The sequence below is a fragment of the Labeo rohita genome, chromosome 5, assembly GCF_022985175.1.
Source record: "Labeo rohita strain BAU-BD-2019 chromosome 5, IGBB_LRoh.1.0, whole genome shotgun sequence".
Lineage (NCBI taxonomy): Eukaryota > Metazoa > Chordata > Actinopteri > Cypriniformes > Cyprinidae > Labeo > Labeo rohita.
The window spans coordinates 39,916,436-39,934,635 of NC_066873.1; the positions used below are offsets into that span (position 1 = coordinate 39,916,436).

Consider the following 18,200-nt stretch of genomic DNA (forward strand, 5'->3'; position numbering starts at 1 on the left):
CATTCCACCCCTAATCCAGTAAAGATATTAGCAGCTACAGAAAGTGACAGTGCACTTCAAATCTAATCTTATTATAGTGACCATATGAGTATTTCCTGAAGGCGATGAACGACTTCCGTTTGTCTCTTTGCTTCTTCTTATCAGGCTCTGATGAAGCCTGCCACTTATCCAGCCATTGGATGTTCTCAACAACATGTTTTTCATTCGTTTTATGGAAATATGATACTGAAATGCATATACAATCAATTCTGAAGCACACTGAGTTTGTTTCACACGTCTGCAATAAGATTAGAATATGATAAACAACATTCCCAACTTAAGAGTCATATTGCATGACAATTAGGTTTTGCAGCACGTGAGCGAAACATTCACATTTTTCATTTTTGTAACCACTCTACACATTTAACACATTTGCCGAAATGATTTGTAAACTAGTGTTTTCATGTTTGCATCACAAAACCAACTCCAGTTTTATGGATTTTTTATGGATGTAAACTTGCTCTGTAGCTCACCTGGTACAGCATTGTACTCCTGTACAAGTAAAACATGAGTCACAGCAAAAGAGCTCATAGATTTAAGCGTTTTTATCTCGTGTTTGCTTTTGCTAACGCTGTCGGAGGGGTTTAGAGGTTTTTTCAAAAGTGACAGAGCATTAATCTTTTTGCGCTACTAGCCAAACATTTAAATTCCAAATTACTGCGATATGTAATGGCTTGTTTCCACCGAGCGGTATGGGTCAGTACAGGACGGTACGATTCGGGACCAAACACGTTGATCCAGCTTGCGTTTCCACCACCAACAGTACCCTTATGTAACTTAGCGATTAACATAAAATGCACAACTCTGCCTCTTTTTGTTAAATGTCAGTATTAATGAACAATAATAGTCATTTTAAAAGTATAAGTACAAAGTATAAGAAGCTTATATGGGAGGAAATAAAGACAAAAGCAAACAATTCAGTCAAACGTGTCCTACAAAGTCAGCATACATGAGCACTGAGCGTCCAGTGATTGCCTGGAGCTTGCGTCTCCGAATCGGCATAGCAAATTTTCAAATAAGGGCTATTTTTATAAAGAAACTGCAGATTTTAGTTTTAAACCGCTACATTCTCGCTTGAAAACTCTTAAAACTATGTTATATTTACACTGTTATATTTTTTGTCTTTGTGGACTGATGTAAATAAACCCAGCACGCATGAACCACATGGATGAACGAGTGAGGGAAAACGCCTTATCCTCTTGTACCACACACAAGTGATGATTCTAGTCAACCAATCAACGTTCTGCAGTGAGTTTAGCTCCAACCTTTTGGTACCGTTTGCTGTGCTAGGTTCCCCAACGGAAGGGTACCAAAAAAGTGTATTTTGGTACCATTCACAACTTTTGACAATGGAAACATAATTGCGTACCGTAACCAAATGTTGCCAGATTCACTTTTATCTGTTTTTTTTTTTTTTTTTTGAATGCACTGAATGCACATGTAGCACCACTCGTTGGGTTTTTCACTTTAAAAAGGTTGAGAAGTGTGCAGGAATCAGGATCATTTTGCAGAAATGTCACCGCTGGTGCATTTTTCCAGTTAGTCTGAGTTGGTAAGAATCATTGTGCAGTAGAAGTGTTGCAAGTAGAGCTGGAGTTGCACACTGAACAAAAGTCTTTTTAACTCAAGTCTGTTCACCCACCTGACAGCCATCTTGGTAACTTACCCAGGCAGGTATTGCCTTGGTACATAATGCATAAATATCTCCTCTCTATCTGAATGGGGACTGATAAAAAAAAAAAAAAAATCTCCAAAAATGGTGTCGGGAATTTTCTGAATCTTTGCTAAAATCACACTAAAATAAGTGGTCTGTTTAATGCATCGTATACTATGTCTGGATGAACTTTCCAGAAAATGATGTACAATGCATATAGGCTTTTATATAAGTAACCTAAAATTGTTAGGGAAAAGCACTTAAAACTACTGTTTAAATTTGTCGCCCATTCTTATTTAACTTAAATTTCATGACATTTTATAATTCATGGCGGTAATTAAAGGAAGTACTCAATGTGCTCACCCAGACATCACTTCATTTTTCTGTATAGACCTCCAGTTCTGTTACACAGCAGAAATGCTGTCTCAACTTGTGCCTGCTGTTGAAGTTGCACTCCTACGTACGCAATATGTGTGAGACGGGCACAATGCTATCTGTAGCACATTTCCGTGCGTGACGTAGCATGTTTGGATTTGCAGACTCAGTTTTCTTATTGTGCTAGTTTCTTTTTGTTTGCAGGTGCAACCGATCTGCACTGAGAGTGTTTGCATAGGCTCTGTTATGGTGCCAAACCAGCACAGTCGCAAACCAGATGAAGTCCAAAGTAAAGAGGAACTGCTGCCGCTTGCAACAGATTTTATTGACCAGTACTACACATCAATCAAAAGGCAGGAGAACACTTTAAATCTAATGCACACTTTATCATATTTAAACATCCTTCGCCACTGCAAAAAAAGTTTATAACTATTTTCTATTTACTATCTTTTAATATTATCTGAGAAGCAATTAAACAGAGAAGCATATGTAGAGAGATTTTTACTTTTTTTTTTTTAATAAAATTGTTTTTTCAACATCCTTCGCCACTGCAAAAAAAGATTAAAACTATATATATGTGTGTATATATATATATATTTTAAACATTTTAAGATCTTTTAATACTATCTGAGAAGCAGTTAAATAGAGAAGCATATGTAGAGAGATTTTTACTTTTTTTTTTATTTTGTAAAAAAAATTTTTTTTTAAGAGAATATATTTTGAATTTAGAATTTTTAAATTAATCATTCATCCACCATTGCCATTTTTTGTTCTTGTTTTAAACATAGACCTCAAAAAAATTTATTAGATGTTTGCTTTAAAACTTGGCATGTGATTCAAATAAATTTGAAAATAAATTAATAAATATTTTTTATTTTATTTTATTTATTTTTTTTGCATTACATATCTTTACTAATTGTAACAATTTTTGTCTAAATGCATCTTTTATATATTTGGCGTCTGTCTGAACAGATGTGGCTCAAAGGCCCATGTTGACCGGCTAGAAGAGGTTAAAAAAGAGATTGAAACTTCTGGAACATATCAGTTAAAGGACACAGAGCTGATCTATGGGGCCAAACATGCATGGAGAAATGCAGCTCGCTGTGTGGGACGAATCCAGTGGTCCAAACTACAGGTATTTTTATTTTTTTTTTCACAGGATCACAGGATTTTTCTTCCAAAATGCCATCCTTCATCAAACCATTCCCTTAATCTTTTCAAGAGCTACAAGAGTGTGATTCCTATTGAAATGCAGTGATAATGAAAAAGAATGTGTTCTAAAAAGGAATTTCTATCCTTTGAGGTGTTCGATGCTCGAGACTGCACAACCGCTCACGGAATGTTTAATTACATCTGCAACCATATCAAATACGCCACCAACAAAGGGAACCTCAGGTTAGTGTGGCCATTTTTCACTAGCTCCTTTTTCTTCCTGTCTTTTTTTCCTGCTTCTCCTTTTCTCTGCGACTTGCCTCCTACCCTGTCAAAGTGTGTGTTCCCATTCTCTCTTTGTCACCTTGTTCCACAGCCCTCAGTACAGCACCTGCCACAGCATTGCCGAGCGCTGGCACCGCTGCCACCTTACAAAGCTAATCATACACGACACTTACTCTCTGTTCTGTTTAATTAGCGTCAGTCTAACAGAATGATTAGAGCCTGAGAGAGTGAGAGAGGGGTGAGGAAAGGGAAAATTAAAACAAGAAGAGAGGAAATGCTTTTTATACAGTCAAAAGCCCCCGCGCTTGCTTCTTACATCATCAGGACCTGCCAGAATGAACGTCAGAGGTCTCCTACATTCTTTTTCTGCACATAAACAAATCAAGGCAACAAGAAAAGCTCCTCTATGCTTTTTCAAACAGGCTGGTGACCCAAATTTCATCCAGAGTTGTATTTCGAGAGTGACGGGACTTGTTATTTAGATTAGTCGGACTGACACTTTATGCTCTTAGCATATTGTTGAACGTCATTGTGATGTATTTTCAGCAATGAAGCACAATCATGTTCGCTTATGGAACAGACGGGGGTAGTTTTATATTAAAAGCACTTAAAATCAAACTGTACTATATAATTACCAATTTTAGGATGGTAATGCTATGTAATTAGCTTAACCCTCTTAAAAACACTGATTAAACAAGTTAAGATCAGCAAACAGAAGGGTAAGGCTTATTATATAACAATACCATGCTAGTTTAGCTAACCATATAATGCAGTTTAATATTAGGATGGTCTCTTAGCCTGGCCAAACTAGTGTAACTCTTGGCTTAAGGAAGCCTGACTAGGTTCTGTCACCACCCAGGACAAAAATAAATAAATAAATAAATACATTATTAAACCTAATGTGGTTACAACAATATGAAGGACCCAGCTGGTTCAAATCGATTAAAGACAGAGTCGTGACTTCCCAAAACAGTACAAATTTATTTCACAGCAATGATCTTTATTCTAAAAATGCACCTCTTCAACAGCTTACCAATTAAATACCCACAGTTAGTAGAAACCTGAATGAATGCAGCAGGGACAAATCACACAGCAAATCATCAGTGAATAGAATTTCTTATAGGATTAGTTCACTTCCAGAATAAACATTTCCTGATAATTTACTCACCCCTATGTCATCCAAATTGTTCATGTCTTTCTTTCTTCAGTCATAAAGAAATTAAGGTTTTTGAGGAAAGCATTTCAGGATTTTTCTCCATATAGTGAACTTAAATGGTGCCCAATGGGTTGAAGGTCATATCTACCACAACGATTGGTCATTTTCTTTAAAAAATGAAAATTTATATACTTTTTAAGCACAAAATGCTTGTCTTGCACTAGCTCTTATTGTGCAGTAGAAGTAGAAATCACGTTGGAAAAGTCACATGTGGTTAGTTCTTTGTCTGTGTACTTTGGTTTAAAAATGTAGGGTAGGGTGAAAAACTCCAGTTCATTTTCTCCTACAAATTTAAAATTGTCAGACATTGTTGTTTTATCTTTTTTTGTAAAGTGCGTTTGACTTTCTTTGCACCTTCGCTTTGTAAACTCTGGGTCGCAGGGTTACAACAGTGATATATTTAACACAGTGTCTATTTTACTTTTTTTCTCCCTTTTCAGATCTCACATAACTTAGGAAATGCATCTGTTTTCAGTAAAAATGAAGGAAATAATCGAAAAGTTGAAAAGAAAGAATCGGGTAGGGTTAGGGTAGGTGTAGGGAGGGATTTATTGTCCCAGTAAGGTGGCATCTATTTAATAAATTAAATTAAAAATATAATTTACACTTAATTTAAGTTAAGTTATTATTGCATACTGTTTAGACTGTACTGCAATACTGAGGTGCAGTTAATTACCACTAGTTGCAATTATTCGTATAAATATCAGAAAATACTGCAATTTTGTTTACTTAGTGTAAATAGAATCCATTTCTGTTTGTACTTAGTGTAAATAGCATCTGTCACTAAGAAAATGTAATTTGCACTTAGTGTAAATAGCCTCTATAGGTATTTACACTTACACTTGCACATAGTTGCTACCTATATTTAAATACTTGTATATAGTGCATCTAACTTTACCTACATACATAATAAATATCGGCTTTGTAATTGTTTATATCATTGCAAAATGTAAACAATATAATCACATGGTGAGTCATAATCACAAGTCACACAAGTTTGATTTCATGGAATCTGCAAAAGTGCCTGTATTAGAGGATCTGAAGTATAACTCCACCAGAGGAATCTCAGCATTACCCCTTGTCTCTAATGTGCAGATCGGCTATTACCATCTTCCCCCAGAGGACAGACGCGAAGCATGACTTCCGGGTGTGGAACAGCCAGTTGATCCGGTATGCAGGCTACAAGCAGCCTGATGGATCAATTCACGGAGATCCAGCTTCGGTGGAGCTTACAGAGGTAAGATGGGAAGCTACATTGTAATCGCTTGAATTGACAGAGTCACAGGCATTAAAAAAGCTTCCTACTGACATATTTATTGTAGCATGTTACCAGTACGTACAAGAATAAAGAGTCAAACTGATGATAAAAGACATCTTTTGTGACTTCATGGGTATTTCTTATCATCACCGGGTTGATGTTTGTTTAACTTAACATTGTTAATTGTGGTCGAGTTGTTTTAGGGCAATGCAAAATCCAGTTTAAGCAGTTTAAGTCTGTGTTTTGGAACATGGTAGCTGGTTTCTAGCTGGTCCAGCAATGGTAATTAGCTTTGTGACCAGCCAACATATTTCAAAAAACCATCTATAATGTTTGTTTTTGACTTGTAGATCTGTATACAGCAAGGATGGAAAGCTCCAAAAGGCCGTTTTGACGTTTTGCCCCTTCTTCTCCAAGCCAATGGGAATGATCCTGAGCTTTTTGAGATCCCTGATGATCTTGTACTTGAGGTTCCCATCATACATCCAAAGTAAGGAGAACCAAACATGTGGTAGAGTTTTATTGGGGTTCAGGCTGTTTGACGCTCAGTCGACACTACAGAATCACACCAGTGCTTAAAACACTTTGCACCTCAAATGTTCATCCTCCCAGAATCTGATAATAGTCTGCGTCATACAGTAAATACGAAAGGGAAATCGCGTATCAGTGAGGCTGTAATGTGCAGCGCTTCAGGATGCATAGCAACAGAGAACTCAAGCTGAGAGCTTGCCTCTTATGCACGTACATTCAGGAACGTGGGCTAATTTGGCATAAAACTTGCCCTTTTTCCAGATCCTGCCTCAGTTTGCTTGCTTAATGCTGTCAGATTGACACAATTTGAATTGTCCATCATGCATCTATATCTTTTTAATTAATCAGTGTTGAAAAAAGAATTTAGCATGAGCTGTCATTAAATTAAACATTGATGGCTACTGACCTCCTGTTTCAGAACTCAAAAGACATGCAGATAAACTTCTCATCAAAAGTGGACAAATGCAATTAAACTGAATGAAATCAATAAATAATATAAACAAAATCATTTTCACCTACTGTACCTGTTTTAGCATTTGAGTAAAGTAAAGCAGAACACTTTGCTCATACACTGGCCATGTGCAAAAATAAACAACTTTTTTAAACGTAAATGAAAATGACCACGGTGCTGCTCTTATTCAAGAAACCAGTAAATGCAGTAACACATATTGCGTACCACTCTGCGGTTAGGGTGTTCTTGAGGATTTTTGAGTAAACCTTAAATTCAGTGTTGAAGGCTGGCTAAAAAATATTTTTTTTATACACTCAGTGTTCCTGTGTTTTGAAAAAAGGTTTGTTTTTAATTTTTTTTATATAAGTGATGTTTTGACATTATGAAGTCAAATTGCACAAGTCAAACTTTCTGGCATCTCATGGCAATTTATAACTATTATACATTTTGGCCTATGGTGACTAATTTGTGCGAATTTTGATCTCATTTGCATGTTTTTGTACAATCTACTCAAGCATCAGTGAGGATTATGTTTAGAGGTGCACCTTAATGCTTACTGTTTTTCTAAAAATCGTACATTTTTGTTTCGTACATGTTGATATCAAATCATAAAATTGTTTTTCCTTGAGATTAGGTTCGAAATGTCCATATCCTTGAAACACTAATAGAAAAACAACCATTATAAGATGGTTAGCATAACAAAACAACAATCTTCAGCATTTAATTTTTATCTGAATTGACATAATGCCCATTGTTGAGAGTTTGCTTCAAACTGCTGAAGGAAATTGCTAGCCAAATAAACATGTAAATAGAGGAGATGCATTTACATATTGTTTCTTAGGGGGGAAAAATGCAGGCATTATGCTGTGACAATAATAGGCACCCTATTTAGTGCAATAATTGTGTGAATACTTCTGCGTGGATCAGCCATTCCACCAGAGTACTTGTGTTTTCAGTATTAATAACAGACACAGGCAGATTTGGCCTCTTAGCGCAACACCTGAGAAACCTGCAGGTGCCGGTTTAGAGATAATGACAGTTTTGGCGGTGCTCACTGTGTGTGCATTTACTTACAGAGAAATTATGATAGAAACTGTAAATGGAATACTCTAAAAGCTTAATGGTCTACATCTGCATATGCCAAGATATTCTAATGACTACATTATGTTATGCAAATAAACCTCAAGAACCTTTCACTGAAAAACATTTCCGCATGCAACTTTTCTCCCGCTGCTGGCTTCAATACTGACCATCCTCCTGTCTGTGTCTTTCTAGGTTCGATTGGTTTAAGGAGCTGAATCTAAAATGGTACGGCCTTCCTGCTGTGTCTAACATGCTGTTAGAGATCGGAGGACTTGAGTTCACCGCCTGCCCCTTCAGCGGCTGGTACATGGGGACCGAAATCGGTGTCAGAGATTTCTGCGACAGCTCTCGATACAACATACTTGAGGTAGCATACGAGACAGTCGTAAATCACCCCTGCACCATTGAGAATATCTCAGAAAAGCCGTACGTTTTACACTGCACAGTTTGAACCCAGACTGCATTACATTTGATCATTATAAATGTCATGCATATGTATTAGACACTGTACTCCAACAGGAAATTAGGAATGACACGTTTGTGTCTGATGAGCCGTTACAATGAATTAAGTCGATTATACGGTATATTACACATTGTTTATCCTGTTTTGAATTGCTCACTTTAATTTATGCAGATTTTAATTCATAAACATGCTGTTTTAATCATCATTATGCTTTTACTCATTCAGTATTACAGTCTCCCCTGCACATTTCTTTTGTACTCTGAAATAAATTCACTTACAGTATATAACCGTATGTAATCAGCTTGCTTTACCACATATAAAACATATACTGAAATATAATCATAATCTATAAAAACATTCACTCACCTTCATGTTATTCCAAACCCTTCTGATTTTAGATATTTGCAAAACTAATTTAAAAACATCATTTAAGATTTAACATTATGAGAAACACATTCCCGTCGTGTGTCCAAACTTTTGACTAGAAGTGTATTTTTAGAGAGTCTTATCGGTTGTTCCAGATTTTCCTGATCTATAGAGGCAGATCACAAGTGGCAGTTCTATTAACCTTGGTTCAGATCTGGAGAGACTACAGTATGAATAGTCTATCTGTACAGTATGATTAATTCCCTTCATTTCAGGAAGTAGCTACAATGATGGGCCTGGACACGAGGAAGACTTCGTCCCTGTGGAAAGACCAGGCACTGGTGGAGATCAACATCGCAGTGCTTTATAGTTACCAGGTAGGGTGAGCATACATCAGTGGGTTAATTTAATGGAAAAAAAAGGCAGAATTATGTTCAAAATCATAAAATACAGCCTTTTTTTGTTGCCATTTAGAGTTTGTGGCTCTATTTTAATGAAAATTAAGTGTGATACTTAAATTGTCAATAATGTCTGTAAATACTATCTCTTTAATTTTTGATAATTAGATGTGGAAATGTGCTGGTTTGAATATGAATAACATCAAAAACCATAAAGAAGCCCCTAAGAATAGGCTATATATATAATAGGCTTTATATAAAAAAAACACTTTATACAATATTTTTTTTTGTTGATTTTGTTGTCAAACACAACCCAGACATGTTTTTGACAGGCATTGTGAGGTTCTCCCATATGTAATCTTACATTCTTAGTCTTATTTTCAGTCACGTTTATTTATTTTTGCCAGTATCTCATTTTTTCAGTTCATCTCTTTGCACAGCTTCTCCTAGAGCCTAAAAGCAAATCCCTGCATTCACATTGATGCGGCATTCATAAAGACTCATGCAAGAGAACAAAGCGTAAACCGGCTTTCACAAATCAAAAGCCTGAATCCCTTCTGTTCTATTTATTAGAGTTAAGCACCTAGGACATTTAACCGAAAGCTCCCGTGACTGAAGAAACATTTTTATTGATATTTATTGCACAACCCCTGCAGTTTGTTTGTTTACCCACAAGACCTTGTTTCTTGCTAAAAGGCTTATACGGAAGCGTTTCAACACTGATAAACTAATTAGACGTTAGTAAGTAGCTGTGCTCAGTTTTCTTATCTTTCATAATTGCGGATGGAGTCAAAACAATGGCAGATAACAATTAAATCTACTTGGAAAACTAGACGTGCTGCAATACAAGCCAATCTGAGGATTTAATTGCTGGTTGTATTGACTTACACCAGCAACCTGTGTTAAGCATCATGAGCTATATAAATGCATTTGGAAATAAGAATGCACACTGTTATGAACATTGTTGCTGGATTTGTGTCAGATTAAAAAAAAACACACAATTTTGACATTTCCATTGTCATGCATTGACATTTTATTGCATTTAATACTTTGATTCTATTAAAGAACATGTGATAATTGTTAATTGTATTATAAATCAGAAAGACCATATTGGTCGATTAGCTTCACAAGCTGAATTTAATCTCACTTTTGGTCTGATCTGATCTCACTCTTTCCAATTTTTCCTTTGCAGATGTCAAAGGTTACCATAGTAGACCATCACTCAGCCACCGAGTCCTTCATGAAGCACATGGAGAATGAGTACAGAGTGAGGGGAGGCTGCCCAGGTGACTGGGTTTGGATAGTGCCGCCCATGTCAGGCAGCATTACACCTGTTTTCCATCAGGAAATGCTCAACTATCGCCTCACACCTTCGTTTGAGTACCAGGTGTGTCTTTTGTCAAGTTTACATTGAAGTAATATCAAGATTTTAATTTTCACTTATTAGTACAAACATATATACTAGGGCTGTTAGTTTAACGCATTAACTTAGTTAATCAGTTATGAAAAAATAATGTAATTAAAATATTTTAACGCAGTTAATGCACTGGCCCCACTCCCGGACCTGTACGTTATCTTACATTTCATATAGTTGACTGCTGACAAATATGATGCGGAGTGTGAATCGGGCGTTTAAACGAATCAAATGAATGAATGACTCATAAAGACATTTGCCGCCACCTTCTGGAAGATTTAGTTTCTTATTTAGTGTATCATTTAAAAAGAAATAATACAGGGAAAAACATTAAAGGGATAGTTCACCCAAAAAATTTAATTCTGACATCATTTACTCACCCTCATGTTGTTTCAAATCTTTATTTTGTGAAACATAAAAGAAGGCTTTTTGAAGACTGTTGGGAACAAAGTGGTTTTGGTTACCAGTGGCTTTCATTGTATGAACATTTGAATTTCTTTCTTAAGCTACAATTTGTAATGTCTACTGGATACTTTCTCATTTGCACAAAAATAACTTTAAATAATCTTTTATGGGTATTTTCACAGTCAAATTTATATTGCGATCAATTCGATTAATTAATAGACACATCATGTTAATTAATTAGATAAAACATTAACATTAATTAGATTAAAAAAATTTTAATCGACTGACAGCCCTAATATATATATACATTTTTGTGCCTAATTTACCATCTGTGTTTGAGTCAATTAAGCGTTCTGTTAATTTGTCAATAGATAAAAGCTCTTGTATGTGAACTTGTAATGGTGAAGTGACCCCAAAATATTTGAATTCTCAAACTTCTCGGACTTAAAGGAGTAGTTCACTCAAAAATTAAAATTTTGTCATTAATTACTCACCCTTTTGTAGTTTCACACCCGTAAGACCATCGTTCATCTTTGTAACACAAATTAAGATATTTTTGATGAAATTTGAGAGCAACTACCAAGTTCAAGGCCCAGAAATAGTCCATGTGACATCAGTGGTTCAGCCTTCATTTTATGAAGCTACGAGAATACTTTTTGTGCACAAAGAAAACTTCATTCAACAATTTCTTAATTTTTGGGTGAACTATCCCTTTAAAATGCATGGATGTAATTGTGTTAGGAAAGGTGGCATCTATTATAAAGAAAGAAGCACAAACACAGGGCAAGCAAATCGTTGACAAAAATAAATTGGTTTGGTTTTAAGTTGTAAAACAGTAAATATACCATTCAAAATGTTGAATATTAAGTATGCAATAATATAAAGTAAATGTACAATTCAGAATCGTTTCCAGATTTTAGGACTTTTTGCAGAACTCTATTACAATCACTTGATCACAATCAGCCTGTATAGTTCTTATAATTAAAAGTTTCTTTGCTACTTTCTTTCTCTCTCTCTATTTCTTTCACTGCCCAGGCTGACCCATGGAACACTCATGTGTGGAAAGGGGTGAATGGGACGCCCACAAAGAAAAGAGCGATTGGATTCAAGAAACTTGCCAAGTTAGTGGGTGAAAAGCTAGAGACCTTTTGCTGTTTGTTTTTGTCTCAAGCACAAAGTGTACATTGAGTTTAACCTGTATGGCACTTACAAAGTCTGGCCGTCTTTAGAGCTTCCACATCTTTCCAGCCTTTTCTTGTAATTATAACCCGTAGCCCAGAAACTTCAGCAGGCGGTTGTGTTAATGGCTGTTTAAGAGTGCTTTCCACCATTTTTTCCTTGTTATTATGGTGAGAATAGCGTAAGTCTTACTCACTGAATCACACTCAGGTGTAATCAGGTTCTTTCAGTGTCCCTTCAACGTTCAGCCTCTGAGCTATTACAGTAATTGCCCACAGGATATACTGTAAGTAGCTACGTTTATGTGATTGTGGTTTCGGAAATGAGGGAAAGTGTCTGTCAGAGTGTTGAACTCTCGCTGAGGGGTAATTTTCAGGAACGCTGATGCATTGCCATAATCGATGAGATTTTTAGTCAAGTTGCTTTTATTTTTATAGGGCTTTGTACAAAACACATTCTTTCAAAGCAGCTTTACAGTAATAAACAGCAAAAATAACAGAAATAATGCAAACTTTAGGAAAGAAAGAGACAAATTCAAATTCCGTTGTAAAGCATCTCTAAAAAGACAATGTTTCAGGATACCCTTGATTCTTAAAATGCCTTAAATTGATTTTGATCAAATTAATGGCCATAGGACTTGATTATCTTGCATGTTATTATAAAAATTTTAGTTATCATTTTTAAAGGTCATAAAGCAGTATTTGCCATACAACTTAAAGGGATAGCTCACCAAAAAATAAAACTGAAAAAAAAAGCGGGTGTATTTCAGAATAAGAGTCCCTGCATTTTCCTTGTTTATAATTAAAAGTGCTGCATTATAATTCTCATATTCAGTATATAGATTTTACTAATATCAACACAATAATCTGAAGTCCTTCTTTCTACACATTATGTAGAAATATATTGCTCCTTATATTGCTCAAACTCTAATTTGTGTGTATTGATATGTTAGTACATAATCCAATTTCAGTACATATATGTATATAATAAATATATACACTACCAGTCAAAGGATTTTTAATGTTTTTTTAAAGATGTCTCTTCTACTCACCAAGCCTGCATTTATTTGATCCAATGTACAGCAAAAACAGTAGAATTTTGAAATATTTGTATTATTTAAAATAGTTTTTCTATTTAAATATATATTAAAATGTAATTTATTCCTGGGATCAAAGCTGACATTTCAGTCATCAGTGTCACATGCTCCTTCAGAAATCATTCTGATATGCTTAACTGCTATTCAAGAAACATTATTATTAAAATTATCAATATTTAAAATGGTTGAGAACTTTTTTCAGGATTCTTTGATGAATAGAAGAAATAGTAGAAATTAATACTTTTATTTAGCAAGGATGATTTAAATTGATCAAAAGTGATGATAAAGACATTTATAAAAGTCATCTGACATTCTATTTCAGATAAACGCTGTTCATCTGAACTTTCTATTCATCAAAGAAACCTGAAAGAATTCTACTCTGTATATGTTTTCAAAATATTAAATGTTTTTTGAGATGCAAATCAGAATATTAGAATGATTTCTGAAGGATCATGTGACTAAAGTAATGATGTTTTGAAATTACAGGAATAAATTATAAGATATATTCAAGTAGAAAACAGTTATTTTAAATAATAAATATTTCTGAATTTTACTGTTTTGCCTGTGCTTTGAATCAAACAGATACAGGCTTGGTGAGCAGAAGAGACTTCTTCAAAAAACATTAAAAATCTTACTGTTCAAAACTGGTAGTGTTTTGACTGTTTGACTGGTAGTGTATGCCTGTTTTATTACGTATAATATTTCTAAGAAACTGCAACTGCTCAAGGCAGTTAAGTGTTGATTCAGTTCAGTTCAATAACTGTGTAAAAGTCATTAATTTGCAGCAATTCTTTTTGCAACTGACATGTTTGTGTGTAACTTGCAGGGCTGTGAAATTCTCCGCCAAACTCATGGGACAGGCCATGGCTAAGAGAGTCAAAGCCACCATCTTGTTCGCCACAGAAACCGGGAAGTCGCAGGAGTATGCAAAAACGCTCTGTGAGATTTTCAAGCATGCGTTTGATGCCAAGGTATGAACGACAGGCTTATTGAACTGCACAAAATCGTTTGACATCTGTGCGCGATTCTTAAAACCCTTCCCATCTCCCATTCATCCCGAATGAATGCCTCCAGTGGATTTGCACATAAACATTGATGTAAACAAAATGACAAAGAATATTGATGTAAGACACATGTATCCCTTTAGTTTCACAACCAAAATCTCCCTTTCAATTCAAGACTACAGATTGCGAAGTGAGAAAGCTATTTTTACACGCGACGGCTTACACAGATGCATCTTTTGCCACAATTTATTTTCCTTCAATACCATCAAATACCAAGAATCAAGTCACCCAGGCACTGAGCTGTAGGTTAAGATAAGATCCCCTTAGACTCAAAGCAATGTGATATAAAACAGTGTATAAAACAACTGTATTGAGTTGATCACGTATTTAGCCTTGGGATAGCAGTTAAATGCAAAGTTATTTTTATAACCTAGCAGAATAATCAATCTCGTTCATGTGCGCTTGTTATTACGTGATTTACATGCAGATGACGCCGATATACCACTTCTCTCTCTGCTCATGTCCTGAAGGCGTTTGCCCTGCCACACGCACTGATGCGTCTTTTTTGTTAATTGTATCATGGCGCATTAGCTGCTCGTTAGGCACCGTACGAACTGTTCATTACCTCTACACCCCTTTTGGCGGTACGTCAGGATCAAGAGATAACGTGCCTCCCATTCTTGATGCACATTGTGTGGTTTTTCACACCCGAAAACGTTGCCTAAAATCGAAACTTTTTCTCCTGTGCTAAAAATGAGACAGAAAAAACAATCACATCAAAATGGTCTAGTGGATGAAGCGTTGTATATGTTTTCACAAACAGTACAGATAAAGAGATTACATGTTTGCTGGTGCAAAAGTGGCCACTTGATCCTTAAGTGTTTTAGGTGGTTGCTTACTGGTCCAAGTCAAAAAAAAGTCCATTCACAAGTGCTATATTCTGAGTGATTGACAAGGCTAGGGTCTCCACTTCATTTTAAATTAGTGTCAGTTTAGTTGTCAGAGCTTAAAATGGTGAATGAAGTGTAAAGCTAAGGATTTGAAAGTATAAATGAAAGCCTTAGCCTGAAATGAAAAGTTCACTTCCAGAACAAAAATGAACAGATAATGTATTCACCCCCCTTGTCATCCAAGATGTTCCTGTCTTTCCCTGTCCAGTCGTAAAGAAATTGTTTTTTGTGGAAAACATTTCAGGATTTCTCTCCATATAATGGACCTATGGTGCCCCCGAGTTTGAACTTCCAAAATTCAGTTTAAATGCAGCTTCAAAAGGCTCTGAATGATCCCAGCTGAGGAACAAGGTTCTTATCTAGCGAAACAATTGGTTATTTTCTAAAAAAAAAAAAAACCTGTCTAGCTCTGTCTAGCTCTGTGTGGTTCAAGACAGTTAGGGTATGTCGAAAAACCTCCCATCTTGTTTTCCTCAAGTTCAAAATCATCCTACATCGATGTTTTACCTTTTTTTGTAAAGGGAGTTTGATCTTCCTTACATGTTCACTTTGTAAACACTGGTTTGGTACTTCTGCAGCGATGTAGGATGATTTCGAAGTTGGAGGAGAAAATGAGATGTTTTTCGACATGCCTGTGTTGAACTGGAATACACAGAGTTCACGCAGAGCTAGAGAAGATGAGCATTTAAGGTTAACAAGTATATAAATTGTCAATTTTTTTTTTTTTAGAAAATAACTGATCGTTTCACTAGATAAGACCCTTCTTCCTCGGCTGGGATCGTTTAGAGCCCTTTGAAGCTGCATTTAAACTGCTTTTTAGAAATTCAAACTCGGGGGCACCATAGAAGTCCACTGTATGGAGAGAAATCCTGAAATGTTTTCTTTAAAAAAAACATAATTTCTTTAAGACTAAAGAAAGACATGAACGTCTTGGATGACAAGGGGGTGAGTAAATCATCTGTGAATTTTTATTCTGGAAGTGAACTTCTCCTTTAAGTTATTAATTACTCACCCTCATGTTGTTTCAAACTCATAAGACCTTCATTCATCTTCAGAACAGAAATTACGATATTTTTTGATGAAATATGCATAGACAACAACTCAACTGAAATGTTCCCAGGCCCAGAAAGATCGGAAGAAAATTGTTAAAATAGTCCATGCGACATCAGTGGTTCAACCATAATGCCATGAAGCTACAAGAATGCTTTTTGTGTGTAAAGAAAACAAAACTAATGACTTTATTCAACTATTTCTTCTTATATGTCTAAATCAAAAGTGGCACAAAACATCAATAAACTAATAAACAACAAAAATATGACTAATACAACTGTTTAGATTCATGTATTTGGTACTGAGGTTATGATATCATGTACATGTACAGTGGTGGCCGGAATTATTAGAACACTAGTATTTTCACCAGCCAAAAAAGGTTTTAAGTCCGTTATTTCTATCTTTTGCTGTAGTGTGTCAGTAGGAAATATGAGTTTACATTTCCAAACATTCATTTTGCCATTAAGTGTAATAATCCAGTGAGTTTTGCACAAGGAGTCTGACAACAGCCAGTGCTCCACACAGAGATCTGATCTCATCATCATCCAGTCTGTCTGGAATGACATGAACAAGCTGAGACAGACTAAACCCAGAAGAATTGCCAATGTCTCCAAGATGCTTCAAGAAACCAACCTGCAAAGTTACCTGAAAAACTATGCAAGTGCACCTAGTACAAAATCTGCTTTAAACGCAAAGGATGGTCCGACCAAATGTTGATTTAATTTAGATAACAGAAGTTAATTGATAAAGAAAATCTTTCTTTCTAATCTAATTGATAAAGCATCCTCATTTTACAGCATTTTGACAAGTGCCTAAAACTTATAACAGTACTATAGCTTTTGAATCATTTGTGATCCAGCTTCACTTACAGCAGAATGAGTATAAGGGTTTTTTTTATGAATCTTTGCGATCGCATTTCTAATAACGTGCTAGCTAGCAAGTTTAGCGGCTAAATGCAGCTAAAGTAAACAGGCTCGTCACTCCACAAAGAGAAGAGAGGGGCGGGGTGAGCAGAGCTCATTAACATTTAAAGCAACCTCGACCAGAACAGGATGATTTTTGCAGAGCTGATTTTGGCAAGGTAAAAAAAGGTGTTATTTACACTACCATTGAGAAATTTAAACCAAAGCATGTTATAGACTTTTCATTAAGACCCTAAAAAATCATATCAACTTGTGGAAAATGGGCATCCGATGACCCCTTTAAGCATCTTGGAGACGTTGGCAATTCTTCTGGGTTTAGTCTGTCTCAGTTTATTCTGTTTCTTCATGTCATTCCAGACAGATTGGATGATGATGAGATCAGATCTCTGTGTGGAGCACTGGCTGTTGTCAGACTCCTTGTGCAAACAAAAATCTCACTGGATTATTACAGTTAATGGAAAAATTAGTGTTTGAAAATGTAAACTCATATTTCCTACTGACACACTACAGTAAACGATTTTTTAGCTGGTGAAAATATTAGTGTTCTAATAATTTTGGCCACTGCTGTAGCAGTACAAGATACGTATAATGCTATATTGTTTGACCCTGCAGGTGACATCCATGGATGAATATGACACGGTCGACTTGGAACACGAGACGCTTGTGTTAGTGGTGACAAGTACGTTCGGCAATGGGGACCCTCCTGAAAATGGAGAGGTGAGTTATTAAAGTCCAAGTTTGCTTTAACGCGCTGGTGTTTCAATAAGCACATCAATCATTTTGTTTTGCTTTGAATCAAATTGTCAACACTTCACAACACAACAAAATGTTCTCATCATGATGATAAAGGACTTCACACATATACTGTACGACGGAGAACCTGCATTATGCTGGCAGGTCCTGGTTGA

The 18,200-nt window shown here is 35.8% G+C and overlaps 1 protein-coding gene across 1 annotated transcript in view; it reads left to right on the forward strand.

Annotated features, from left to right (window-relative positions):
• Positions 1–18,200, forward strand: part of nos1 (nitric oxide synthase 1 (neuronal)) — a 68,693-nt gene that overhangs the window by 25,002 nt on the left and 25,491 nt on the right. Inside the window, exons 5-15 of the mRNA XM_051110562.1 lie at positions 2,273–2,421; positions 3,041–3,203; positions 3,372–3,463; positions 5,817–5,958; positions 6,330–6,469; positions 8,237–8,411; positions 9,149–9,250; positions 10,464–10,658; positions 12,126–12,211; positions 14,192–14,336; positions 17,905–18,009. Of these exons, the coding sequence (XP_050966519.1) occupies positions 2,273–2,421; positions 3,041–3,203; positions 3,372–3,463; positions 5,817–5,958; positions 6,330–6,469; positions 8,237–8,411; positions 9,149–9,250; positions 10,464–10,658; positions 12,126–12,211; positions 14,192–14,336; positions 17,905–18,009 (1,494 nt within the window). The remainder of the gene's footprint in view (positions 1–2,272; positions 2,422–3,040; positions 3,204–3,371; positions 3,464–5,816; positions 5,959–6,329; positions 6,470–8,236; positions 8,412–9,148; positions 9,251–10,463; positions 10,659–12,125; positions 12,212–14,191; positions 14,337–17,904; positions 18,010–18,200) is intronic.